Source organism: Ornithorhynchus anatinus, chromosome 9 (assembly GCF_004115215.2).
Source record: "Ornithorhynchus anatinus isolate Pmale09 chromosome 9, mOrnAna1.pri.v4, whole genome shotgun sequence".
Lineage (NCBI taxonomy): Eukaryota > Metazoa > Chordata > Mammalia > Monotremata > Ornithorhynchidae > Ornithorhynchus > Ornithorhynchus anatinus.
In genome coordinates, this window is record NC_041736.1 from 44,641,375 (window position 1) to 44,668,640 (window position 27,266).

The 27,266-nt window shown below is 41.9% G+C and overlaps 1 protein-coding gene across 2 annotated transcripts in view; it reads left to right on the top strand.

The window, feature by feature from the left end:
* Nucleotides 1–220: 220 nt before the first annotated feature.
* ESF1 (ESF1 nucleolar pre-rRNA processing protein homolog) overlaps nucleotides 221–27,266 on the top strand; it is a 38,039-nt gene continuing 10,993 nt past the window's right edge. Inside the window, exons 1-11 of one of the 2 annotated variants that reach the window (XM_039912998.1) lie at nucleotides 221–338; nucleotides 3,501–3,583; nucleotides 4,142–4,199; nucleotides 5,750–6,460; nucleotides 7,909–8,228; nucleotides 9,029–9,142; nucleotides 10,146–10,246; nucleotides 11,139–11,291; nucleotides 13,986–14,100; nucleotides 14,998–15,151; nucleotides 18,008–18,166. In XM_039912998.1, the coding sequence (XP_039768932.1) occupies nucleotides 5,785–6,460; nucleotides 7,909–8,228; nucleotides 9,029–9,142; nucleotides 10,146–10,246; nucleotides 11,139–11,291; nucleotides 13,986–14,100; nucleotides 14,998–15,151; nucleotides 18,008–18,166 (1,792 nt within the window). In that variant the 5' untranslated portion in view covers nucleotides 221–338; nucleotides 3,501–3,583; nucleotides 4,142–4,199; nucleotides 5,750–5,784. Of the gene's footprint in view, nucleotides 339–3,494; nucleotides 3,584–4,082; nucleotides 4,200–5,749; nucleotides 6,461–7,908; nucleotides 8,229–9,028; nucleotides 9,143–10,145; nucleotides 10,247–11,138; nucleotides 11,292–13,985; nucleotides 14,101–14,997; nucleotides 15,152–18,007; nucleotides 18,167–27,266 lie in introns of those variants that run through there. The other variant, XM_029071706.2, reaches the window with a different exon arrangement.

Here is a 27,266-nt window from a genome sequence, read left to right on the forward strand (position 1 = left end):
GGCCGACCCCTCCCCTCTTTTTCTCTTTCTCCCCGCCGCCGTGGGGCGGACCTTGCGCATGCGCGGCCGACGCTCTTTCCCCCCCCCCCAGCCCCTTTCCAGGAGGGACGGACTTTGCGCCTGCGCGGGGCCGCCGCCCGAGGAGGATCGGACCTTGCGCCTGCGCGTTCCCCTCCGCACCCGGCCGTCCCGAAGAAATCTGTCCCTCTCGGCGCGCCGTCCCCGGGGAGGGGAACTTCCGGCTGCGGAGCCGGTCCCGTCGCGACCGATCGTCCGTCGCGACCGATCGTCCGTCGCGACGCCGTCGGGCTTTTGGGAGCGGAGACCTGTGGCTGGAGGCAGGTTCGGGGCTCCGAGCGCTTTGTGGGCGGGGCTCGGTCTCCGGCTGCGCTCCGGAAATACGATCGAAACGGACGGGCGGCAGCGGGGGAGGTCCCGGCTCGGTCGCTTATGTCGTCGATATTGATGATGGCGTTGGGGAAGAGCTGACTAGGGGCCCCACACTGCTCTAAGCGCGGGGGGAGATCCAGGGTCCTCAGGTGGTCCCACGTGGGACTCCCAGTCGCCATCCCCATTTTCCAGATGAGGTCACTGAGGCCCAGAGAGGTCAAGCGACTTGCCCAAAGTCACCCAGCTGACAAGTGGCAGAGTCGGGATTGTTGGATATAATAATACTAATAATGTTGGTATTTGTTAAGCGCTTACTCTGTGCAGAGCACTGTGCTAAGCGCTGGGGGTAGACCCAGGGTCATCAGGTGGTCCCACGTGGGGCTCCCAGTCTTCATCCCCATTTTCCAGATGAGGGAACTGAGGCCCAGAGAGGTCAATCGACTTGCCCAGAGTCACCCAGCTGACAAGTGGCAGAGTCGGGATTGTTGGATATAATAATACTAATAATGTTGGTATTTGTTAAGCGCTTACTCTGTGCAGAGCACTGTGCTAAGCGCTGGGGGAAATCCAGGGTCATCAGGTGGTCCCACGTGGGGCTCACAGTCTCCATCCCCATTTTCCAGATGAGGTCACTGAGGCCCAGAGAGGTCAAGCGACTTGCCCAAAGTCACCCGGTTGACAAGTGGCAGAGTCGGGATTATTGGATATAATAATAATACTAATAATGTCGGTATTTGTTAAGCGCCGACTAGGCGCAGAGCACTGTTCTAAGTGCTGGGGGAGATCCGGGGTCATCAGGCGGTCCCACGTGAGGCTCCCCGTCTTCACCCCCATTTTCCAGATGAGGGAACCGAGGCCCAGAGAAGTGACCGGCCCACGGTCACCCAGCTGACAGGTGGCCGAGGTGGGATTCGAACCCACGACCTCTGACTCCCCAGCCTGTGCTCTTGCCCCTGAGCCACGCTGCTTAACGAATGATACTAATAATGTTGGTATTTGTGAAGCGCTGACTATGCGCAGAGCACTGTTCTAAGCGCTGGGGGAGAGCCAGGGTCATCAGGCGGTCCCACGTGAGGCTCGCAGTCTTTATCAGCGTAGCTCAGTGGAAAGAGCCCGGGCTTGGGAGTCAGAGGTCATGGATTCAAATCCCGGCTCCGCCACTTGTCAGTTGGGCGACCTTGGGCCAGACACTTTACTTCTCTAGGCCTCAGTTCCCTCATCTGGAAAATGGGGATGAAGACTGGGAGCCTCACGTGGGACAACCTGATGACCCTGGATCTCCCCCAGCGCTTAGAACAGTGCTTGGCACAGAGTAAGCGCTTAACAAATGCCAACATTTATTTTTATTTTTTTTTAATCCCCATTTTACAGATGAGGGAACAGAGGCCCTGCTTGCCCAAGCGACTTGCCCAAAGTCACCCTGCTGACAAATGGCAGAGTCTGGATTATTGTTTATAATACTAATGTTGGTATTCGTTGAGCGCTTCCTATGTGCAGAGCACTGTTCTAAGCGCTGGGGGAGATCCAGGGTCATCAGGTCGTCCCATGTGGGGCTCACAGTCTTCATCCCCATTTTGCAGATGAGGTCATTGAGGCACAGAGAAGTTAAGTGACTTGCCCACAGTCACGCAGCTGACAAGTGGCGGAGTCGGCATTCGAACCCATGACCTCTGACTCCCAAGCCTGGGTTCTTTCTACTGAGCCACGCTGCTTCTCTTCTACTTTGCGTCTATATTTTTATTACCCCCAATGGGCAGGGATGGTCTCTTATCTGTTGCCGAAATGTACATTCCAAGCGCTTAGTACAGTGCTCTGCATATATAAGCGCTCGATAAATGCTATTGAAGGAATGATTGAATTTTGTTAATGTTAGTGTCCATCCCCTCGATTCTGTTTATTGCGATTTAAGTGGTCTTATTTTTGTCGGTCTGTCTCCCCCGATTAGGCTGTGAGCCCGTCAATGGGCAAGTGCTGTCTCTATCTGTTGCCGAATTGTACATTCCAAGCGCTTAGTCCAGTGCTCTGCACATAGTAAGCGCTCAATAAATACGATGGAATGATTAGAACCCACGACCTCCGACTCCCAGGCCCGGGCTCTTTCCACATTGCCACACTGTTTCTCTATAATGCAGTACAACAATAGAGTTAGCACACATGTACCCTGCCCGTAATAAGAATAATTACGGTATTTGTTAAGTGCTTGCCATGTGCCAGGCACTGTACTAAGCGTTGGGGTGGATACATGGTGATCAGGTTGTCCCACCTGGGGCTTAGAGTCGTCATCCCCATTTTACAGAGAGGGAACTGAGGCCCAGAGAAGTCAAGTGACTTGCCCACAGTCACCCAGCTGACAAGTGGCGGAGCCGGGATTAGAACCCACGACCTCTGACTCCCAGGCCCGGGTTCTTTCCAGTGAGCCGCACTGCTTCTCTGTAATGCAGTACAACAACAGAGCTAGCACACGTGTCCTGCCCATAATAATAATAATTACGGTGTTTGTTAAGCGCTTGCCATGTGCCGAGCACTGTTCTAAGCGTTGGGGTGAATACAAGGTAATCAGTTTGTCCCGCGTGGGGCTCACAGTCTTCATCTCCATTTTACAGATGAGGGAACTGAGGCCCAGAGAAGTCAAGTGACTTGCCCAAAGTCACCCAGCTGACGAGTGGCGGATTCAGGATTAGAACCCACGACCTCTGACTCCCAGTCCCGGGCTCTTTCCAGTGAGCTACGCTACTTCTGTAACTAGCTTACAACGAGCCCACAGTTAGCTGCAGTCTGGACTGTTGTCCCGACTTGCTCCCCTTTCCGCCCCTCCCAGCACTTCTTATATTTATCTGTCATTTTATCATTTATTTTTACTGATGTCTGTCCCCGCTCCCCCTCCCTCTCGACTGTGAGCTCGTTGTGGGCAGGGATTGTCACCCTTTATTGCGGTAGTGTACTTTCCCAAGCGCTTAGTACAGTGTTCTGCCCGTGGGAGGTGCTCAATAAATACGATTGAATGAATGAATGTCAAAAGTATATCAGCCTCCAGTGAACTCGATACGCACATATATAAATACCGTACTGTATTATTTCTCTTTTAATTTCATGCCCGTTTTCCTCTGTAGACTAAAATCCTCGTGGGCACGGTTCCCGTCTACCATCGCTGTTGTGTATATTTCCACGTGCTGGGCACGGTGCTCCGCCTACAGTAAGTGCTCTTTAAATACCGTCGATTGAAATACTATTAATTGGTTGGTGTGCTTTAAACATGAAGGACGCCGTCCGCTTTATTTAAACCGAGTTCTGTGGATCCATGCTAATGGGCTCTTTTGGGTGTTTTTGTGACTGTTTAGTAGCGAATGTTTCTGCAGTGTAAATACGCGCTATCCAGAAAATAATTTTCACTTTGAATGAATAATCTAGTGAACAAAAATTATAGTGAGACTTTATCTAGTAACCTATTTAAGCTATTTACCTAATGTTTGTCTTCCCCTCTAAACTGTAAGCCGGTTGCGGGCAAGGAACGTACCTACCAACTCTTGTTGTGTTGTACTCTCCCACGCTGTCAGTACGGTGCTCTGCACACAGTAAACTCTCGATAAATCCGATCGATCGATCGAGTAATCCGAGGAGCAACTGTATGCACTGTTATAAGACTCCCTCACTTGAAAAGCTTTTTTACTCATTCAAATTCTGATTTCCTTAAGACATAAGTGGTAAAGGAAGAAATTAATTCACCGGAGACCATTCTTGTTTTTGGCATCAGAAGCAGTTTAAGAAGTATCTGTGGGACCTCAGAGGAGCCTCGTTAGCAGATCATCTGTGTAAGTAACATGAGCTCTTCTGTCACACCCTCTGCCGGCAGAACAAGCCTTTTAAATGAATCGGTAGCCAAAAAATTGGATAATTTCATTGGAAATAGTGGATTTAACTTGCAAATTGAAAACTACAGTACAGCGGTTCAGGCACATTTGGTGGAAAAAGCACAGGGCTGGGAGACCTGGGTCCTAATCCCTGCTCTGGGGAGATTAAATACAGTGCTCTGCACGCAGTAAATAATAAATACCGTTGTTTGAGCTGTGCCAGGCCTGCTGGGTGACTTTGGACAATAATAATCATAATGGTGCTTACTATGTTAAGCACTTACTACGTGCCAAGCACTGTTCTAAATGCTGGAGTAGATACAAGGTAATCAGGGTGTCCTGCGTGGGTCTCACAGTCTTAATCCCAGTTTACAGATGAGGTCACTGAGACACAGAGAAGTGAAGTGACTTGCCCAAAGTCACACAGCTGATAAGTGGGGGAGCTGGGATTAGAGCTCACCACCTATGACTCCCAAGCCCGGGCTCTCTCCACTAAGCCACGCTGCTTCTCTAAGACACTTAATTTCTAAGACCCTCAGTTTTCTCATTGGTAAAATGAAGATAAGATTTTCTAGGTTTTTCCTAGGTTACGGGCATTACTACATGGTTGAGGTGTTACAATCCATGCAGCTCAAACCCCATTACAACTCTGGAGCAGAGCGGAGCTGCCAAAGTGCAGCCCATACTTGATTATCCCTTCCGGTTGTTGTTGTCTTACGCTGTCGAGCCATGCCCGACCCTTTGCGACGCCACGGACACACCTCCGCCTACAATCGTTCTGGCAGGGGATCCATAGGGTTTTCTTGTTAAAAATCCAGAAGTGGTTTACCATCGCCTTCTCCGCACAGGAAAGTTGAGTCTCCGCCCTCGACTTTCTCCCGTGCCACCGCTGCCCAGCACGGGAGAGTTTTGACTTGTAGCAGATTGCCTCTAAACTTGCTGTAGTCCTATCGTGACAATAAGATCAAAAAACATCTACGTTTAGGAAAAGGAAGTAGGGTTTGCCTCTGAAAGCTACCTGGGATACATAGTGTAAGCCTGGGCGAGGAAATACTTTAATTCAATTGCTTTCATTTTAAGTTAAACACATTATAGGTATTCGTTTTCTTGTTGATTAACATTTATAATCATATTCCCAACACCCTTTTCGAGTCAACATAAGACCCATCTCTTGGACTTTTGTGCTTCATGCCTATCTTCAGCTTTTCCGTACACATGTATGCTTGTATATTCAATTATTTATCTGGCTATTTCATCCTGATGGTTGCACTGCTTTCTCATTATCCTTGCTCTTTCTTCTGCTTCCTCTGCTTGCAAATAATTTTTGTGTCATCCCCCCCTTAGATTTTTAAGATCCTTCAGGAACAGGAATATGTTTGCTGTTTCTGTGGTACTCTTCCAAGGGTTTAAGACGGTGCTTTGCACCTGTAGGTCCTGAATAAATCTGGGTGATTGATTTTTCTAAATCCAGTGCTTCCCATTCAATTTATATTTCAATTTAAATTTTATAGCGTATTAAATTTGTGTTCAAAGAAGAAGCTTGAAAATGGCATCCAAGCAAGAATTAATGAGCGACCAGCGGTTTAGCAGGATCACTAAGGATCCTAGATTTTGGGAAATGCCAGAAAAGAACCGCAAAGTCAAAATTGATAAGCGGTTTCAAGCTATGTTTCATGACAAAAAATTCAAGTTGAAATATGCTGTGGATAAAAGAGGACGACCCATCAATCACACTAGTACAGAGGACCTGAAACGATTTTATGACCTCTCCGATTCAGACTCCGGTCTCTCAGATAAAGAAAGCAAGGTATTGCAGAAGGAAAAAACCAAGAGAAAAACCCAAAAGCCTAAAAAACAGATTGATTCCAAGAACCTCTTGGATAACAATCAAAAGGAGAATAAAAGCAGGCAAATTAAGCAAAGTAAGGATCCTGAAAATGAAGATCCCGATAATTCAGGAAGAATTACTAAAGCAGGAAGTTTGAGTATATCCAAGTTGAAAAAAGATTGTAGAGAAATGAATGCCGAGAAGGATGATCAAGAAACGGCACAGAAGGTCATAAAGAACCGAAAAGATATTTCTGCAAATAAAGGCATAAAGAAGCAAAAGGATAATTTCATAGCGGTCTCACCCAAAAGCAAAATGACATCAAAACCAAGCACTGCTGAAAAAGGGAAATCTTCCCAGATGAAATATCCTGTGGAGAAAAAAAGGGAATCAGGTTAGTTGGAAAGTGATATTTAAATAACTAACTAAAACAGCCATGTAAAATATGAAAAATATTGTATTAGGGAATGCTTAATACCATGTTGTGGATTTAATAATGGTCTAAAAGACTAAAATGGGAAAATAGGTTACATTAACATGAAAGCTTAGAGTACTGGGGAAAAGAGGCTATTAAGAGTATTTCTCTTTTTGGCACGGTTAATAGGTCTTAATAGACTGTAATAATAATAATGTTGGTATTTGTTAAGCGTTTACTATGTGCAGAGCACTTTTCTAAGTGCTGGAGTAGATACAGGGTAATCAGGTCGTCACACGTGAGGCTCACAGTTGATCCCCATTTTACAGATGAGGGAACTGAGGCACAGAGAGCTTAAGTGACTATATAATAGGAATGCAGAGCTAAGGACTGAGGCACTTAAACCCAATCTATGCCAATTCCCTTTTTTTCTAATATCTGCTCAGACCCCCTCAAGATTCATGTAGAATCGTAACCCAGAGGTAAATTATTTTAAAAAACCTTTGCAAAATCTGATGATATTTGCAGGTATCTTTTTGTTTCGGGAGCTAGTAGGGAAGCCACTGAATGCCGAGTGCTCTCTGTGTGCTAAGGCCTGTGCTAACAATCCAGGTGCATAATAAATAGGAAAAAGCAGAGACGTGGAATGTTTTGAACAAATTAGGAGCCGCAGTGAAGTACAAACATTAAAATAAGAGGTTAGTTAGACTGTGAGCCCCAAGTGGGCCAGGGAGTGCATCCAATCTGTTTAACCTGATGCTTAGAACAGTGCTTGACACATACCATAATAAGAAGTAGAACGTAATAATAAGAAGAAGTAATTTCAGGAGCAGTCCTCAGATACATAATCACCGTGGCACCACTCCACATTTGTGTAACTGCAATCTTGGCAGCCTTCAGGAGGTTGGTTAGGCGGGCTTTTTTCCTGTGAAGTTGGAAGGAGGAAGAGAGGTTGTCTCAGCCATTGGGTAGGTCCTCTCAAGAAGTAGAAGCTCCAGGTCTTTTTTTTTATGTGGAGTTTTTTTTTCCAAATAGGGTTTTTTCCAACCCCAAGCCCCTACAGAGAAAGGCCCATGTGGTTTGGGCAGTCTGTATGTCTATTAAAAATTAGTATCCGAAAAAATTAAAATACCTTTTGTTATATAACGTACTTTACCAAATTTCAAATGTGAATATTGAAACTACCAGGTTTTCTTGGGAACAAGTAACTCAGTTCTGATTACACTTTAAAGCCGCTCATCGCGTTCTGTCACAGTCCATTAAATATTTAATCTGGATAAGTATTAATACTTATGAATAATTTGATCCTAAAGTTGGGTGGAGTGAGACCGAATTTCAGCTTTGAGTAGTCAGTGGACTGCTCTTGAATCCATTGATTTATCACTTCTGATATTAGTTTTGCTCATTGTCCTTCCTACTAATTACAGCACACGATGATGCCTTCGAAAGTCAGTCAGATGATGACAGTTTTGAAGAAGATTCAACGGAGGAAGACTCAGAAAATGATAATGAAACAGAGGAAGAGGAAGAGTCGGAGGAAGAGGAAGAAACAGAAGAAGATGGCGATGAGGCCTCAGATGACGATGAAGATGAAAGTGACAGTGGCCCTGACCTTGCTAGAGGAAGAGGAAATGTTGAAACTAGTTCTGAGGATGAAGAAGACGATATGACCAACTTGTATCCAAAGGAAGCTGAGTTTGAACATGCTTGGAGGGAATTGGATAAAGATGCGCCTCGGGCAGAAGAGGTAACTTTGACAAGCAAAAATATTTAAAATTTTACACTACGCATCACAGTTTCATACCCCTAACTCCAAAGTTTCTCACAGCTTGAAACCCACAAATGGGTTACCTGTACAGCTTAGGACAACCCTTGATTTCATAATACTAATAAATACTATTAGTATTTACTTGATTTGATAATACTAATGGGAAAGAGGTGGAGCATGGATTAAATCATTTCACACATAAACATATTATTGTTGGTATTTAAGTGCTTACTATGTGCCAAGCACTGTTCTAAGCCCTGGGGTAGATACAGAGTAATCAGGTAGTCCGACGTGAGGCTCACAGTTAATCCCCATTTTACAGATGAGGTAACTGAGGCCCAGAGAAGTTAAGTGACTTGCCCACAGTCACACAGCTGACAAGTGGCAGAGCTGGGATTCGAACCCATGACATCTGACTCCCAAGCCCGGGCTCTTTCCACTAAGCCACATAAATCCTCATTCTCAAGGCATTAGGTTAGGCTCAACATTACTCCTTGCAAAATTGACTTATTTCACTGTACTACTCCCCTTCCCTATCTACAAGCCAAAGGAATTGTGGAAAGACAAAAAGATTGGTTTGTGACTTTTTCAGTGTTTCAATTATTTCTCCATTTCTCCAGGATAGTTAAGAATAACTGCTCCTCAATAATTTAGAATTGGTACATTCGTGCTCTTCTTAAGAATTGAGAAAGAAGATATGGAAAATTATCCTGGTTATTTTCCTTGGTATTTGATTGAGGACTGCATTTTAAAACAACGTTTCTTCTTGCATAATCTAGATTACAAATCGATTGGCAGTATGCAACATGGACTGGGATAGATTAAAGGCCAAAGATCTGCTGGCTCTGTTTAATTCATTTAAGCCTAAAGGTGGTGTTATATTTTCTGTTAAGGTAAGAATTAATTTGTCCCTGAAGCCATAGATTCTTAAGGTGGGAAGCAGACCTCCAGAGTCCTTTCGGGCCACCCCTCGCCTCCCAGCAAGACTGCCCAAGACTATCTTAAATGAGTGTGGCCCCAGAAGGGTCCCTGGATCAGCATAGCCTGTTTTAACTCAAGGAGACAGGGTCATATTTCCCAGGAAGCCATCTTGGACACAAGCCCTGTACCACAAGGGGCTCACCATCTAAGTAGGCAGGAGGACAGGTAATTAATCCCCATTTTGCAGTTACGGAAAATGAGGCACAGAGAAGTCAAGTGATTTGCCCAAGATCGCACAGCAAGCAATTGGCAGAGTCAGAGTTTACAACACCCAGGTCCTCTGAGACCCAGGCCCCTGCTTTTTCCACTAGGTCAGGCGGCTTCTTTACATCTTATTCTTCTCATGCCTTGAATTACTGCTCTGACTTAGGCTGATAACCTTGTCGAAAACTGCAAAACATGAAGTATTCCATCAACTCCGTTGTATTGTACTCTCCCAAGCGCTTAGAATAGTGCTCTGCATACATTAGATGCTCAATAAATACATTTTTAAAAATATAAGTGAATAGAATAATTAGAACAATGTAGTGGTTTAGTAAAATGTAGTGAAATTAACTGAAAGAGATCATTCATCTCTCACTGCCTTTCGAAAGCAGAATATGTGTGAACTTCTGGATCTACAAAAGTACCCTGTAGTGGGCTTCAAATTCAACTTCGATAAGAATGTTTTCCTCCTGTTAACGATATTTGTGATATTGAATGGAAGCTGAAGCAAAACTGTATCAGTAGAACTAAATGTCCCCAGAGTCACGTTTTCAAAAACCATATAATTTATAATTATTAGCTACATAGAAAATGCACCATAATGCTCTGTAGAATTAGATATTGCATGTGCTGTTTTATAATTTTAAGTCAGTTTGACAGATTTTCTCTCTCGGTTGAATTGAGTCCTAAATTATAGTTCTATATTTGTAGATTTATCCTTCCGAATTTGGAAAAGAAAGAATGAAGGAAGAACAGCTACAGGGACCTGTAGAACTATTAAGTATTCCCGAGGATGCCACAGACAAAGACTGGTATTGAATCATAATTAAAATGTTTATAGCATTTTTAGTTGGGCGTCATATCGAAAGTGAAATTTTTTTTGCACAACTGTGTCGTACGTTCGTTCACGTTCACCTTGTAAACCACGAGATGGAGCCATTCTGTGTTCACCAGTTAACGAAGATTGTTATTGAACGGATCTGGAGAGAAAACCCCCCAAAAACGTCTGAGGTGAAATTAAATTTAAATCAGAAACCAATCAGACATTTTAAAATGTTCATAGTGAACTTTAAGACTTAAAGCAAAAGTTTTACTTTATCGGGAACCTTTTTTCAAAAAATGATATTTAAGTGCTTACTGTGTGTCAACACTGTATTAAGCTCTTGGGGTAGATTCACGGTTGGACATTGGGTTTTACAATCTTAATCTCCATTTTACAGTTGAGGTAACTGAGGCCCAGAGAAATGAAGTGACTTACCCAAGGTCTCACAGCAGACAATCGGTGGAGCCCGGATTAAAATAAGTCCTCTGACTCCCAGGCCCATGCTCTTTCCACTAGGCCCCGCTACTTGCAGTCTTTTCCGAGTCTGTGCCAATAGTAAGGCGGTTCCTATTTAGAAAGATATGTATTGTTACAGTAATATTGTTCCGGCAGTTTAAATAGCTTGTACATAATTACGGTAGCTTATGCATAATTATGCACAGAATTTACATTCTCTGCAGTTGTATTTCTTGGAGTGTTTGTGCCTCGGCAGGAAATGTGAATTAATTTAATCAAAGTAGCTTGGGCACATAAGGACCAGGTCCTGAAAATGTGATCTGAAGAGAAATCTGGTTTGTAGTCACTGTTGATTTTGTTTTTAAAGTTCTCTTCATGTCGACCTGAAAAGGTTTAATTGGGATCTTTTCTTTCTTTTTTTCTAGGGCCAATAGAGAAAAATTGAGGGATTATCAGTTCAAACGCCTGAAGTACTTTTATGCAGTTGTAGACTGTGATTCTCCAGAAACGGCCAGTAAAATTTATGAAGACTGTGATGGACTTGAATTTGAAAGTAGCTGTTCCTTTGTAGACCTGAGGTAAATCTAATTGCTCTGTTTCAAATATTTATTTTCACTTGGCAGCTAAGGTCGAAGGAATTGGAAGTAAAACATTAAGAGACTATGCCTTGTGTAATTATTCTTAAAAGTGAGGATTCTTTTGTGTGTGTGGAGATGGATTGTGCCGTAATCGCTCCGTTTTTTTTGGTAAAGAGAATTTCCACTTACGATAAAGAAAACCTCATCGTGACAAACAAAACATTGAAGATTATGTCCGAATCACGGAAATATATTGTAAAATTATCCTGTCCATTTAAAAAGCTTCATACCACTGCTTCCCTCAACACAGGAACCAAGTAAAGTTGTTCTTTAAAAAAAAGGGCTCACACTGCCAGTGCTTCAGAAAGTATTGCGGTAGGCATTGTCTTCAGGCCCGGGGCCTGATTTTTCACAACACGCTCAAGCTTCGCTGACCCAGAGCTGAAAAGCCTTAGATGATTTTGAATCTCAGATCTAAAGAAACAGGAAGCTGAACTACTGTGCCATTTTATCACCAGACCATTTCTTTTGTTGCCCAGCAAACCATTCAACTGTGACACTGTCAATAGAATCAGTCCTTTAGATCCAGGGTTGGTGGGAGGGCTTTGTACTCAAAATGACATACTTTAGAAAAGGATAAGAAGCATCGCTTCATAGGCACTGGACCTTTTATGTTCAGAAAAGCTCAGACTGTTAGAAACGTATAAAAACAACCGTTTTCTTTAATGGACAAATTGGGTTTTGACTGTAGCATTTTTAAACATGCCCACAAAGGCATTGTCTCATCAGAGAAACTGCATTTCCTTTCCTTTCCTTTCTGCCTAACACTCTCAACTAGAAAAGGAGATGTCTGTGGACTAGATGGCCCTGCTGGGAGTGATTAGAACCTTGAAAACTTTTCAGGAGAGATGGTGTGGCTTTTGCCGCTGTTGACTAACACGTCATTTCTTTCCTTGTGTGTCGATTGTTGATTCACCACTTTTTCGATTGTAGACTTTGTGGGTCAAGGACTTGGTACAAAGTAAAGTTTTTAAAATGTCATTATTATTATTAATAATACTTTTCAAACACAGTCTCTTCAAATGTTAGTTTAAATGTGATCCGTTTCAAGTACTGTGAATTTAAATGAACCATTTTCGTATTTTTTAAGATAGACATTAAAGGTGGAACTATTTTTTAGAAAAATGAATAAAGCAACAGGATGAAGTATGTGCTGGAGAGCAAGGAGGGCGGAAGGCAAGGAAGTCACCAAGATGTAGTAGACAAGGCAGGATGATAAGTACTGGAACTAAAGTCGTAGCAATTTGAATGAAGAGGAAGGGATGAATTCTAGAGATGTGAACCAACAGGATATGGTGACAAACAATATGTAGGTTGAATGAGAGAGGTGAGTCGAGGCTAAGGCCGAGCCGATTAGACTGTAAGCCCGTCAGACGGCAGGGACTGTCTCTATCTGTTGCCGACTTGTTCATTCCAAGCGCTTAGTACAGTGCTCTGCACATAGTAAGCACTCAATAAATACTATTGAATGAATGAAAGTGAGGATGGTGATGTCTTTTAGTGACTAGACAGTGAGTTCATTGTGGGCAGGAATGTGGCTGTCGTTATATTGTATTCTCCCAAATGCTTAGTACGGTGCTTTGCAGGCAGTAAGCGCTCAATAAATACAATTGAATGAACGATGGGAAAGTGATGGGGAGGAGAGGGTTTGGATGGGTTGATGAGGAGTTCTGTTTTGGACATGTTAAATTTATAGTGTCAGCAAGACATCCAAGTAGAGATGGCCTGAAGGCAGGTGGAAGTGTAAGAGCGCTGAAAAGGAGAGAGGCTGGATCAGGAGTGGTAGATTTGGGAATCATCCATGTAGAGGTGGAGGTTTAGCCATTAGGCCACGGACCCTCTTTGAACTGGCACGATTGAGATTCTTTAGTGGAACCCATGCAAGACTTTGAAATCTTGGGCCTGTTGGTGCTGCAACAGGGGCAATACAACTGTGGGATCACTAAATGACCAGATCCCTGAGGCCATTTTGTTCAGTCATTCAATTGTATTTAATGAGCACTTCCTGTGTGCAAAGCACCCTACTGAGTGCCTGGCAGAGTACGATACAACAGTAAGCAGACACATTCCCTGCCTACGAGGAGCTTACATTCTACACCCATTCAGAGTTATCCAGCGGCATTGTGTACTCTGTTGTGCACGTCCACTATGCATTTAGCTGGATACCCCTTAATCACTTTGATATTCAGTTCACCCCCACCATACTTAGGTAAATATTTTCATATTCTACTATTTCCCCTATCCCAGTCAAATTTAATGTCTGTCTTCCCCTGTGGACTGTTAGCTCCTTGTGGTCAAGAATCATATCTACCGACTCAGCTCTACTGCACTCTGCCAAGTGCTTCGAACTGTGGCGTGCACACTAAGTGCTCAATCAACACCCCTCATTGATTGATTAAGGACCAGTCAAATTTAATGAAGTACTTTAATAGATGACGAATTTTTACAGTTTGGAGACAGAATGATTTTGAATGGTGCCGCATTTGTTAAATTGATTTTATCTTTCACTATCGTAAAATATATTCTTGTATTAGCTGCAGGCCTCAGCTAATTAAAGATAGTTAGGACTCACTGTTTCTTTTGAATCATTGCAGCTCATATTGGAATACAAAAATCTTTTCTTTGCTTTTTAAGGTTCATTCCCGACGATGTTACCTTTGATGATGAGCCGAAGGATATGGCTTCAGAAGTGGATATAACTGCATATAAGCCCAAATATTTCACATCAGCAGCTATGGGAACATCAACGGTATCCTAACAAAAAAATTGTGTAAAGCCTATGTATTCAGTTACATATTTTTATAAAAATTAGTAAATATAAACTCAAATCAATGCGGAATTTTTTAGAAAATGATACATGTTGGATATATTCTCAGTCAGTAATATTCTCTGGCATAGCTTTGAGCCTAGGCGAGTCCATGTTAGTATCTGTAAAAGTTGTGGTCTTTTTTCAATTCATTTTTCAACATCAAATTTAATTATTGCTTCTCTTGAGAATATCACTGGTTGCTTTTACACTACGCCATTACGGGTAGAGAAGCAGCGTGGCTTAGTAGAAGGAGCCTGGGCTTGGGAGTCAGAGGTCATGGGTTCTAACCCCGGCTCTGCCACTTGTCTGCTGTGTGACCTTGGGCAAGTCACTTAACTTCTTTGGACCTCAGTTACCTCATCTGTAAAATGGGCTTAAGACCATGAGCCCCATGTGGGACAACCTTATTACCTAGTACCTACCCCAGTGCTTAGAACAGTGCTTGACACACAGAAAGCACTTACCAAATACCATCATTATTATTATTATTCCCCGATCTGCTGTCAGATCTCCTAAACCAAAAATACATACTGTGAATGGAGAGATTGCATAAAACCACAGGAGAGTTGATGAGGAACCCCGCAGCCCACCAAAAACATCAATCCTTTGGCCTTACATTGAAGATTGTTGTATGTTGTACTGGTATTGTGTTTTAGCCACACAATTTAATTTCATCTGAATTACAGTTTATTATTTCTACGAAAATTAAAATAATAGATGGGCAGTTGTACATTTATGGAAATTATCTGGTGCATTAATACAAGTTTAGATGATAGGGGTTTTTTAGATGTATAGATATGTTTTCTAATTCATTTAAATAATTTTTCTACATTTAAGGTGGAGGTCACCTGGGATGAAACTGATCATGAAAGAATTACTACCCTGAACAAAAACTTTAAAAAAGACGATCTTCTTGACATGGATTTTCAAGCCTATTTAGCTTCCTCCAGTGAAGATGAAGAGGAGATAGAGGAAGAACAGGAGCAGGGCAGTAAGTACTAATGGAACTACGAATGGAAGCATAATTGATCTGAAAAATCTAGTTGGTGTGTAAAGTGATTTTACCAATCTAAAGTTTTCACCAGGTTGGGCTTACCAGTACTGTAATGACACCGCGGTAGTTAGCATTTCATAGTTTGAAATACAGTGCTAAGTGATATGCATTGCATTTAAAATATATTGTCCTAATTCATATCAGGAATTTATAGTTTATTGTGATAGAAGTATTTCCACTTGCTCAGACACCCAACATATGCCATTTATCATTATTATTATTATTTTTCCTGTCTTCATGAGCCCACTAGAGTAAGACTCCGTCCTCCCCTATTCTTCCCATCTTCAAAGTCCTACAAGACTTGCATCTTCTGCAAAAGGAGAATTGATTTCTTCCCAACCTTTAAATCCCCAACTGCCACTTCAGTACATCCACATCGCCTAAGCACTTAGTACTCACCTCCAGCCCCAGCAGTACTTACGTAGTTTTCTTCATACTCCGTTGCTTCCTCCTGTCTGATTTGGGATATTGGAATTAGACGTTCTGATGGCAGTAAATTTCAATAATTAAGAACAAAAGCAAATCAAATGGGAAAGCACCCTAAACAGCTATTGCAAAGAAAAGGCTTGGGCATTTTATCTACAAAGTTCTTACAGCAACATTTCAAAGAGTTTGTATGATTTAAAGAATTATACAAGTATGTCGTACATATAATTTCTGTCCTAAATATTTAACACACTGCAAATTTGCTTTGCATCAGGAAAAACTCTTAATCCGACAAGTCAGAATCGCTTCCTGGAGGCGGTGAACATAATTTTTCACCTCACAGAAATCTTTTTGATCCCCCTGCAAAAGACCCCTACCCTTTAGAGAATATAGACTGAGTTGGAGAAAAAATGCACCTCCATGGTATGTTGTCCAACATTTTAGAGTTTGAGAGTTAAAATTTTATTACTGGAAAAAATAAATTTAAAGTAGGCCATCAGAGACTTGCCACTAACATTGCAACCTGGAAAGGTCTTGCTTCTAATTATGTTTTCAGAAATAAGCTTTTAATAGAGAGAAATACGTTACTGTTTTGTTAATGTGTTCCCGATGTTTTATCCATTGAATCACAGGATACATGACAGGATTCCATCCAACATTATTACTGTGGCACTAAGCACAAACAGAAAAAAATGAATTTCAGCTGTTTGAGTGGAAATGTAAAAGTGTGATAGGATGGAAAAAATGCTTAAACCATTTTTATTCCATTTTTAAATCTATAAAAATAGTTGGTGTATAAACATTTTCTTTATCTATTTTTGCCTTTACGTTTGCCATGTTGGAGATTTTTAAAAAAGGATAAAAGCTGGCTTTGGTCTTGGTCACAGAAAATTGTTCACATTGCTTGGCGTTTTTTAGCGACCAGTTACTCATGGCTCACAGCACTGTCTTCATTTCGTAGTGCTTCTGAAGCTTCCTTAACTCCGACATTTGCTTTAGTTCTTTGAGACGTGGTATTGTGCATAAGAATCTAAGCCCCTTGAGTTTTGAACTGAGGAATCATTTTGGAAGCTTAACATGAGTTTCAGCTACCAACTTTTGTTTTGGAGGTTATTATTGTAACCCTCTGTTTTTCATTATACTCCTTTGGAACATGGAACAAAATGTATTTCCGTGACTATTAGAGGTGGTAAAGTAAATATCCTACCAGCTCAGGACAGGAGATTAAAATAAATCCTTATCACCTAACTTCACTCAAAGTCTAAAATAGACCTCTAAGTGTGTCCCACTCCACGCTGCCTTTCTATGCAAAAAAGTGGTTGATTTTTCCTCCGGCTCTATGGCAGACTTTAGAGTGACTTGCCCAAGGTCACACAGCAGACAAGTGGAGGAGCGGAATTAGAACCCGGGTCGTCTGACTCCCAGCCCCGAGCTCTTTCCACTATGCCCCGCTGCTTCTTGTGATGTGTCTAAAGCTAAAACGTACGATGGAAAAACAAAGTTAAAGAGAAAATGAGCTTCTAAGTGAACCTGAATGAAATGAGTGACAGTTATTGATTAAAAGTGGGAAATTCTTACAAAGGTATCTATACAATAATAGCAATTATTTGTCTGGAAGAACTTAAATATGAATACAGGAAAATAAGGTGGTGGGTTTTTTTTTCCTTTTTTGGTTGCGGCAGTACGCAAAGCGTTGGGACTCTTCTTTCAAATGCACACCTGCAAAATATTCACCGTGGTTGATTTTCCCTTTCCCACATCCTCCCCCTAGCCTGCAATTCCTTCCCCCTCTATATACCCCAGACCACCACTCTCTCCACCTTCAAAGGTCACACCTTCTCAAGAGGCCTTCCCCCAATTAAGCCCTCTTTTCCCCAGCTTGCTCTTCCTTCTGAGTCCATCTATGCACTTCAGTCTGTGACCTTTGGACATTTGATAGTTGCCTCACTCCCAACCCCTCAGCACTTACGTGTATATCTTAAAATGATATATTTTAAATGACTTCTTTATTCATATTAATGTCTGTCTCACCCTCTAGTCTATAAGCTCGTTAAGGGGAGGGAACGCTCTCAAATGCTTAGTACACTGCTGTGCACATAGGAAGCACTCAGTAAATGCAACTGAATGAATGATTGGTTGATTAAACCCTTGAATTAAGAAAAAGTCATTTTCTCTGGAGCTTGCCTCAGTGTCTTTGTTTAAATTTACCTGGGTGTTGCTGGGTTGATGAGAAATGAATGGCTTACATTGAGCCTAGAGAATTATCCTTCAATGATTGGGGGCATCCCACAAACCATTCCCAGAAACTTGGGCTAATTTTACCAGATTTATGGGGAAGGTTGTTCGAATGAATTCTTTCTTTTCTAGGCGATGATGGAGTCGGGGTGACACAAGATGAGAAACCTAAAAGTCAGAAGGATGATGAAGAGCAGATTACTAAGTACAGGAAACTCTTGCAACTTATCCAAGATAAAGAGAAGAAATACAAGGAAAATGAAATGGAAATGGAGATTAAATGGGTTCCAGGTACCAATTCTATAGTAAATTACATTTCCTATCTTTTTAACCTCTCATAAAAAAGCAGAATTTTGAACATGTTTTAGAATTAGAAAGAAGTAAAAGAGATATATTTGCACTAACCAAATCTGAATTTCAACTAGACCCAGAAACTTCTTGGTGAAGGAAAGATTAATGGAATAAAAAGAAACCCACTTAGCCAATTATAATATTGTCTTTCTACTTCTGTTTTTCTAACCAGTTGTTCTTATTGAGAGTGTTTTCCTAAAAGTCATGTGCTTTCATCAGCTATAAAAATGTCAGTTCGTATCCACATGGTAGATGCATATTAAGATGGCCAGTTAAAGACTGACCTACAGAGAAAGACAAGATAACAGAGAAATAGAAAAACGGTACTTGTTTTTGCCAACGCTCTGTTTGGCACTCATCAGAGGTTATAAAATGTAGAATAGTTTTAGTAGTAGTGAAGTCAGTAAGTTTTCGGTGGCTCCAGCAGTCGCTGTTTGTTGATGATGATGATGATGGTATTTGTTAAGCGCTTACTATGTGCCACGCGCTGTTCTAAACACTGGGGGAGAGACAAGGTAATCAGCTTGTCCCAAGGGGGGCTCACAGTCTTAATCCCCGTTTTCCAGATGAGGTGACTGAGGCACAGGGAAGTTAAATGACATGCCCAAAGTCACACAGCTTGATAAGTGGTGGAGCCGGGATTAGAACCTCCGACCTCTGACTCGCAAAGCCGGGCTCTTTCTACTAAGCCACGTTTGCTCCTTGTGGTAACTCCTTTCTCAGAGTTCTGTCAGTTTTGTATGAAAATTAGCCATTATTTCTTATGTCTGGCTATGGTTGTTGAGACGATACTATGGAATTAGCGGCTATGGCACTGTTAATATCTTCCACTGGCAACATTCAGGGAAGTTCCCCAATTTCCTGGATCTCTTATGGGTTAGGAATGGGACTGAGAGGTGGTAATGGTGGGGTAGGAAAAGTTGGCTGGGGATTACAATCAATCCGTGGTATTAATTCCGCACTTGCTGTGTGCAGAGCACTGTACTAAATGCTGGGTACTTGGTTAGACTGTAAGCCCGTCAGTGGGCAGGGATTGTCTCTATCTGTTGCTGAATTGTACATTCCAAGCGCTTAGTAGAGTGCTCTGCACATAGTAAGCACTCAGTAAATACGACTGAATGAATGAATGGTAGACACAGTCCCTGCCCACAGGAAGTTTACAAGGAGAATGTCTGAAAAACTGCCCACCTTAGGCTTTCCAAATCAAAGAAAGCCATGGGCTCTGCCTTAGTACAGTGCTCTGCACATAGTAAGCACTCAGTAAATACGACTGAATGAATGAATGAATGAATACCCTGAACGTTCCTCTCATGCCAAACCAGTTCACAAGACAGCGTCAGATATTTTATTACTGTCCTTTAGCAGAGCTGGAATCAAAATGTTAAGTCTTTGCATCTCAAGTAAGGTGAGAAGCCTGAATTTTCTCACCTGGAATAGCAGTATGCCACCTGGCCTGATGGCACCATTGTTAAGAGGCTACATGATCGTGATAAAAACACTTTTCCGGCAGGGAACGGCAACCACCATCTTGCTGACTTCACCCTAGGCATAGCCACAGATGATTTTTGAGGATGTTTCAGCAGCCATTTATTTATTGTGCTTATATACTTACTAAGTGTTAATGAAAAAACAGACTGATAAAAGTGGAAACTGCCCTGATTCTCAGTGATTAGGATATAATAATTGTGACATAAATACTTCCCACCCGTGCACCCTTTCTCACCACTTACTGCAATGCTCTGCCCACAGCAAGCTCTTAATGAATACTATTACTTCTACTGAATACTTACTCTGGGCTAAAGACCGAGACAGCTATGAGATTGTACCTATCTGTGGGGCTCACAACCTATTTTATGCCCATTTTATGGATGAGAAAACTAAGGCCCCGAGAGGTTAAGTGACTTTCATAAGGCCACATAACCATCCTATGACAGAGCTGGGATTAGTACTCAGATTTCCTGACTCCCATCCTCTGCTCTTTCCACTAATCGAAACCATACCCACGCAAATACATATTTTAATGGCATTAACTATGTGCCAGGCACTGTTCTAATCACTGGGGTAGATACAAGATCTTAGGATTGGACAAAGTCCTTGTCTCACGAAGGGCTCAGAGTCTTAATCTCCATTGTTCGGATGAGGTGACTGAGGCACAGAGAAGTTAAATGACTTGCCCAGGGTGACACAGCAGGCAAGTGGAGGAGCCAAGATTAGAAGCCAGGTCATCTGACTCCCAAGCTTGTGCTCTATCCATTAGGCCATGCTGCTTCTCATTATCTCATAGCTCATAAGAAATTTTTTTTTAAGCAAATTGCCACCGCTTTGTATTTTTTGATAAAAGACATTCCTAGTTCATGAACAAAATATGAGTGTATATATATATGCCCACATACCACTAATTTATTGCATTTGGGGGAGTCCTTTTTATGCAAAACACTATTAAAAGCACTGGAAAAAGGAAAAAGGCACAGGCACCTTTTTACATTTTAATAATACGCACCTTTTAAATTCACAAATGAAATCTCTGATTTTCAATCAACGATTACTATATTTCTGAAATTGCATAGGGGTCAGTTTTTTTTAAATGTCTGTGAAACTGTAGGGACAAAATGAATAGCATTATTGAGCTTTCCTTGATTATTTTTTAAACTACCAAGGAAGATCCTATGTATTTCCCAGTGTGAATACAATGGGTACAAATGAATATTGAAGACAGTTTCATTTTTGTTAGATTCTGTCATAAACATAAAACTGCTATTTCAATGATGTTGTTAGATTGCGGGAGTTTAGAAATTGGGGCACAATTTTAGAAATTCTATAGGATGTTTTCCAGGAGTGTGTATTAATACACTCAGATGTGTCAAAGATAGACAGCAACTAAACTCCTAAGAAGGGACCAAAAAAATGAAAGGGAAATATAATACACACGGTCATCATATGACACGGTTGTCATTAAAATGTATCCGTGTGTCCCTTGGGGTCTAATTTTAATAATTTGAAATTTCATTTCTGAGACTTTTTCATAATTGATCTTTAAGAAACGAAATTATTCGCACGTACAAACCGTACCCACCACGATGCGATACTTCAGTGAACCACAGTGTGTCAGTGTGAGAATGCACCAATCCACTTTCTGGTTTGTGTCTGACTCGGACCCCAAATCAGTTGAATCTGAGCCTTAGAACATAAAATACTTTTTGAATTCCTAAAACAGCAGATGCGGATGCAGCAAAAGTTGAGGTGGAAAAGCACTGCAAAATCTGTACGTTATTTGAAGCGATGAAAATGGCATAGGAGATTCAAGGTCTCAGAGACCCCGAAACATTTTTGGCTGCTATAGGGAAAATCTGACATGGGAACACTGTGCCCAAATCAGAGGCCTATTTTCTGCAGTATTCCCAATTTTGAAGTATTTTATACTGCCCGGTGGAATGTTAACTAAAGATAGGCCGTGTCCGCTCCTCTCTCAGTCCCTGCTCTAGAACCCTGCTGATCAGAAGAGATAGGACCAACCGTAGCCTTACCTGACCCGAACCTGCACCCTGAGTCCTGGTTGACCAAACTGACGTGCGGTTTTGCTGTGGGTAGCCTCTGGTTGCGTCTGGTGGCGAGCCGGTGTGCAGTCCTATCTTGGACATCTCCGGTCAAACCAGCCAGAGGGGAAACCTTGAATCATGGCATCCCAACAGTAATCATAATTAGCGCTTATTATGTGCAAGTCACTGTATTAAGCGTCGGGGCGGATACAAGCAAATCGGGTTGGACACAGTCCCTGGCCCATGTGGGGCTCACAGCGTCAGTTCCCTGTTACAGATGAGATAAATGAGACACAGAGAAGCGAAGTGACGCCCAAGGTCACACAGCAGACAAGTGGTGGGGCCGGGATTAGAACCGGTGGCCGTCTGACTGCCAGGCCCAAACTCTCGCCACTTCACCATGCTGCTTTTTGAGTCAGACCTGGACAAGAAATGATATAGCTTTCACTTCCTGGAGTGCCGGCCCTCATGCATGGATGCTCCCAAAGCTCCAGGACATATGGCAAAATATTGAATATAATAATAATAATTGTTGGTATTTGTTAAGCGCTTTACTATGTGCAGAGCACTGTTCTAAGCACTGGGGGAGATACAGGGTAATCAGGTTGTCCCACATGAGGCTCACAGTCTTAATCCCCATTTTACAGATGAGGTAACTGAGGCACAGAGAAGTTAAGTGACTTGCCCACAGGCACACAGCTGACAAGCGGCAGGGCCGGGATTCGAACCCATGACCTCTGACTCCCAAGCCAGGGCTCTTTCCACCCTGCTTCCCAATATGGTATATGGTATGGTGGTAACAACCCTTAGCAGAACAACCATCCTCAGCACTTACATATATAGACATGTTCATCTGTACATTTATTTGTGTGGAAAATATTTATTTATTCAAACTACTTTATTCCTAAATTTGTGTTACTCCCTGTACTCTCCAGGTTCCTTCTTCCACTCCCACTGTCTGTGAATAATGCGCCTTGTTCGTACCCTCCGTTAGATTAAAAGCCTCTTGAGAAAAGGGCAGTTGTTCTGCTTCTGGTAGAGTCTCCAAGCACTCATTAAGTTTCAGTGGTTGATTTGATTAATGGCTGTGGCTCAATTTAGAAACTCCGGGCCAGAAATGCCAAAAAATAATCTGGAGCTGTCAGAGTGGATCTGAATCCAACCAGACGTGGAGAGGGGTTTTGTGGGACTCTATAACTGTGTGCAAGATATACTTCCAGTACCCTGTTCATCATCCTTCTGTTTTCACCCTACATCCACTGTCTTCTTTTCGGTGACTCTCAATCCAACCACTCCACATTTTATCCGTCCTTCCACCTCTTAATTGCTCCTTTCTCGTCAGATCACATAACGAAAAATATTCCAAAATATGTTTTTGTTTGGGCACATCAATCATAACCAGTCGTATCAAACTAGTTCATCTCTTTAAGATTGTAATTATGACGCTTCAACACAGATCCCTTTTTGAAAAGTAACTTGACTATAATTATGATCGCCTACCCATACACGCATACCCAAGTCGCTCGTTAAAAATGCTTTAAAAATTCAGGGTTTTTTTATGGTAAACTCCTTGTGGACAGGGGTGGTGCCTACCAACTCAAATGTTTTTTACTTTCCATGTGCTTAGTACAGTGCTCTGCACATAGTAAGTGCTCAAATACCACTGACTGATTAACATCTTTTTAATATTTCATCATGACATATTTTGGGTGACAGGTCTCTGAAGAGGTATGTTGACTTTCTGTAATTTCTGGGTAGGGTGAGCGTATTCCTTGGCCATAATGTTACCAACTTTGGTTGTATCTCTTCCACAAAGAAAAATAAATCTGCACCAATTGGAATGCTCGTCAAGGCCAGGAGGAAACATGTGGTAGGGGAAAGAGCACAGGTTTGGCAGTCACAGGACTTGCCTTCTAGTATTAGCTCAGCCGATATTATTAAAAGATATGTGCTAAAGTGGGTTGCAGGCCAGAAGGTGATATCTTACCTGTAATTGATGAACTTTCTCCCCACTTCCAGCTTCCATCCACCTTTGCCCCCACCCCCAAATACATAAATTATCCCTAAGAGTGAATTTGTAACGGCCCATCTGTGTACTTTCACTCCTGTTTCCTCACCGACCCTGCTTTTGATTTCCGTAAGTTAGTATAATGCTAATTATGGATGTCAACTAATTTTGAACGCCTGCTAAGAAATGTTGATAGGGAAACTTTTAGTTTTACATAGACAAAACCTCTCGGGAACATTTGAAAAACATTAATAAGCACAGAAACGTACTTTCATTGCAAGGGATATTTTTGAACAAATGAAAAATTTTTTCCATTGTATATCTTATAAATGGCAAAATACAGACTCATCCCATAAGGGATGCCATAATTATTATTATTATCTTTTGGCAGGCAGTGTTTGAGCTGCATTTTTTAAAATTACAAAACAAAGTGTGTTTGTGTTTCCTTGGAAACACAGTTGATTAGCCTGTTTTTGAGCATGTTTATTTTCAATCATCCCAAACCTGGTCATTATTAGAGCTTTGGCTATTTCAGTATTTTTGTTAATTGCCAACATGGCTTTTATCTGAAATCTATTAATGGTAGATGGTTTGGGTCAGAGATTTTTATTGATGTTTATAATAGTGAACTGTAGAATTATCTTTATACTCTATTAAGTCTTAGGTCTGTCATAGAATTAAATAATTTAAAGTTTAGATCATATTTTGTTTGTGCAATTACAAAAGTATTCTTCAATGTAACATTGACAAACTTTGGAAATATTTGGACCTTTTTGCCATTCTGTGCCAGGTTATATGGTTGAACCAGCCAAGGAATCTGTCTTGGACAGAATAAATAAAGATTATTTATGAAAACCATGATGATAGTTCCCCTCCGAAAATTCATTCTCATAGTTAGGGAGGATATCTTTTGTGTCACTCTTCTTGTTGATAGTACATACTGGATTTACCCAATCAATGGTATTTATTAAGGGCATACTGTGTGCAGAGCACTGAGGAGTGTGACCCCTTATTACATCCCTAAATCTTCCTGCCAAACTATCGTGGACCTAGTTCCAGCATTTCATTTCATATTTGAAAAGCAAATTGAAATTCACCCCTCCACAACCTCTTGCCTTTTCTTATTGTAGGCTAAATATTGTGGAACTTTTTAAGAGAAGGCTACTAACTACATTACCCAGCTATTTTCAGCAGGAATCTCGGAAATAACGCGTCATGGGGCCAGCGAGGCTGCAGCATCTAAATCAGGCAGTTACCCTGTGGCAAATGCCTGATGGTTTAAGGTGCTACAGCAGAGAATTGGCATTTTATTTTGGCCACCTTCACCATACGTGGGCTTTATTTTTAAATGGTTTTGGAGATTAGAGTGAAAAGGCAAGGGTGTAGGTTTGACTGGCTTATTGGTGTTTTAGGAAAGGCTCACAACGTAGGTTCAACAGCTAGCCATTGATTTGTGATCATTTTAATGTTAATTCTCCAAAGTTCTACGGTGTTAAATAAGTCTGTTGAGATGAATTTTAAGGATCTTAGGGTAACGTACTTTAGACCTTTGAAACAAAATATAGTTGTTACTTATGATTCTGCCGTATAGATTTGACTGTAGATGGTAATTTTGACTATAGATTCTAGACTGTATGCTCCTCGTGGACAGAGAATGTGTCTACCAACTCTGTTATAGTATACTCTTCCAAGCGCTTCATTCATTCATTCATCCCATCGTTTTTATTGAGTGCTTACTGTGCGCAGAGCACTGTACTAAGCGCTTGGAATCTACAATTCGGCAACAGAGACAATCCCTGCCCAACAACGGGCTCACAATCTAAAAGACAGGCTCATACACTCCTCTCCACACAGTAAGCAGTCAATAAATACAGTTGATTGATTGATCGAGTGATTGAACACCACAGTTAAGAGAGCACATTTGTTTTCAGAAGTATTTTTTTCCTTCCAACCAGCACGTTGATGTAAAATAATTCCTCTAGGTGCTTGTTGCCATTAAGGTTTTCCTAAGGGTTCAAGCTTTCAGGCTGATGCCTTTTGTTCAAAAAAAAAAAAGAAAAAGGTAGTAAATACCCTCAACACAAGCCATGAAGAGGTGAGAATCTTTGTAGTTAACTGATAAATAAAGCCCCCCGGTAAAACAGTGGAAAGGCTGGGATTAACGTGACCTTTGATGTGGTCTTCTTTACTGTTGGTTGCTATAAACCTCACTTTGCAGCATTTATTTAGCACTAGTTGCTAAACACTAGGGTGGAGACAAGATAATTAGATCAGACACAGTTAGGGTCCTCATAATTGCCAACCACTTAAATCTGCCTTTAATTGTAAGGTGCTTTGCAGTAAACTCTCAGTAAATACCACGGATTGATACCCCCAGTGCTCCTGCGGCACAAAGGAAAACCAGCAATCTCCCCCATTGTGACACTGTCTGCCTGTGTACAAGCAGTTTCGATATTGTGGAATGGCGAGTCCAAACAGGCGTGTATACTCGGAAGAATGTTCCCAAATCACCTCGTTGAAATGACCGAATTGCGTGTACTCTAGATTGGCATTCCAGGCATCGGTGCACGGCATTGGAGAGGATCTGGTCGAGAAGGAGCGTGGCCTAGTGGCAAGAACACGGGCTTGGGTTCTAATCGTCCTCCGTCACTTATCTGCCCTGTGAGTTTGGGCAAGTCACTTAACTTCTCCGTACTGTAAAATGGGGATTAAGACCTGATTTATACCTGACTTATACTTAAGACTCGTATCTACCCCAGGGCTTAGAACAGTGCTTGGCACATAGTAAGCGCTTAACAAATACCGTAATCATTATTCTTATTATTATTCTGTATGATTTCGAAGACTAGTGAGTGACTTCTCGGCATAATCTCCCCAAGCAGAATCATCCTACGTTTCTTTTTCTTAGCCTGCTTTCCTTGTCCCTCCCATGTCACCTCAGAACCCTCTAGATTGTAAATTGGTTTTGGGCAGGGAATGTGTCTGCTAACTCCGTTATAAAGCACCGTGGCTTGGTGGAAAGAGCCTGGGCTTGGGAGTCAGAGGTCATGGGTTCTAATGCCGACTCCGCCACTTGTCAGCTGTGTGACTGTGGGCAAGTCACTTAACTTCTCTGTGCCTCAGTTACCTCATCTGTAAAAATGGGGATTAAAAACTGTGAGCCCCACATGCGACAATCTGATTACCCTGTATCTACCCCAGTGCTTAGAACAGCGCTCTGCACATAGTAAGCGCTTAACAAATACCATAATTATTATTATTACTCTCCCAAACATTTGGTGTAGTGCTCTACAGGCAGTAAGTGGTCAATATGTACCATTGATCGAGTGATCGGTCGTCACATTTTATCCGCCCTCGTCAAGTAGCCCTCCCCCTCCCAGAGAAACCCTGGAAAATTTTATTGTTAGTATTCCTGCCTCAACATAATGGAGATCTAACCATGTTTTATAGAGAATTACAAGGATCTTTGGATTGAAAAGTGAGAGAAAACCACTGT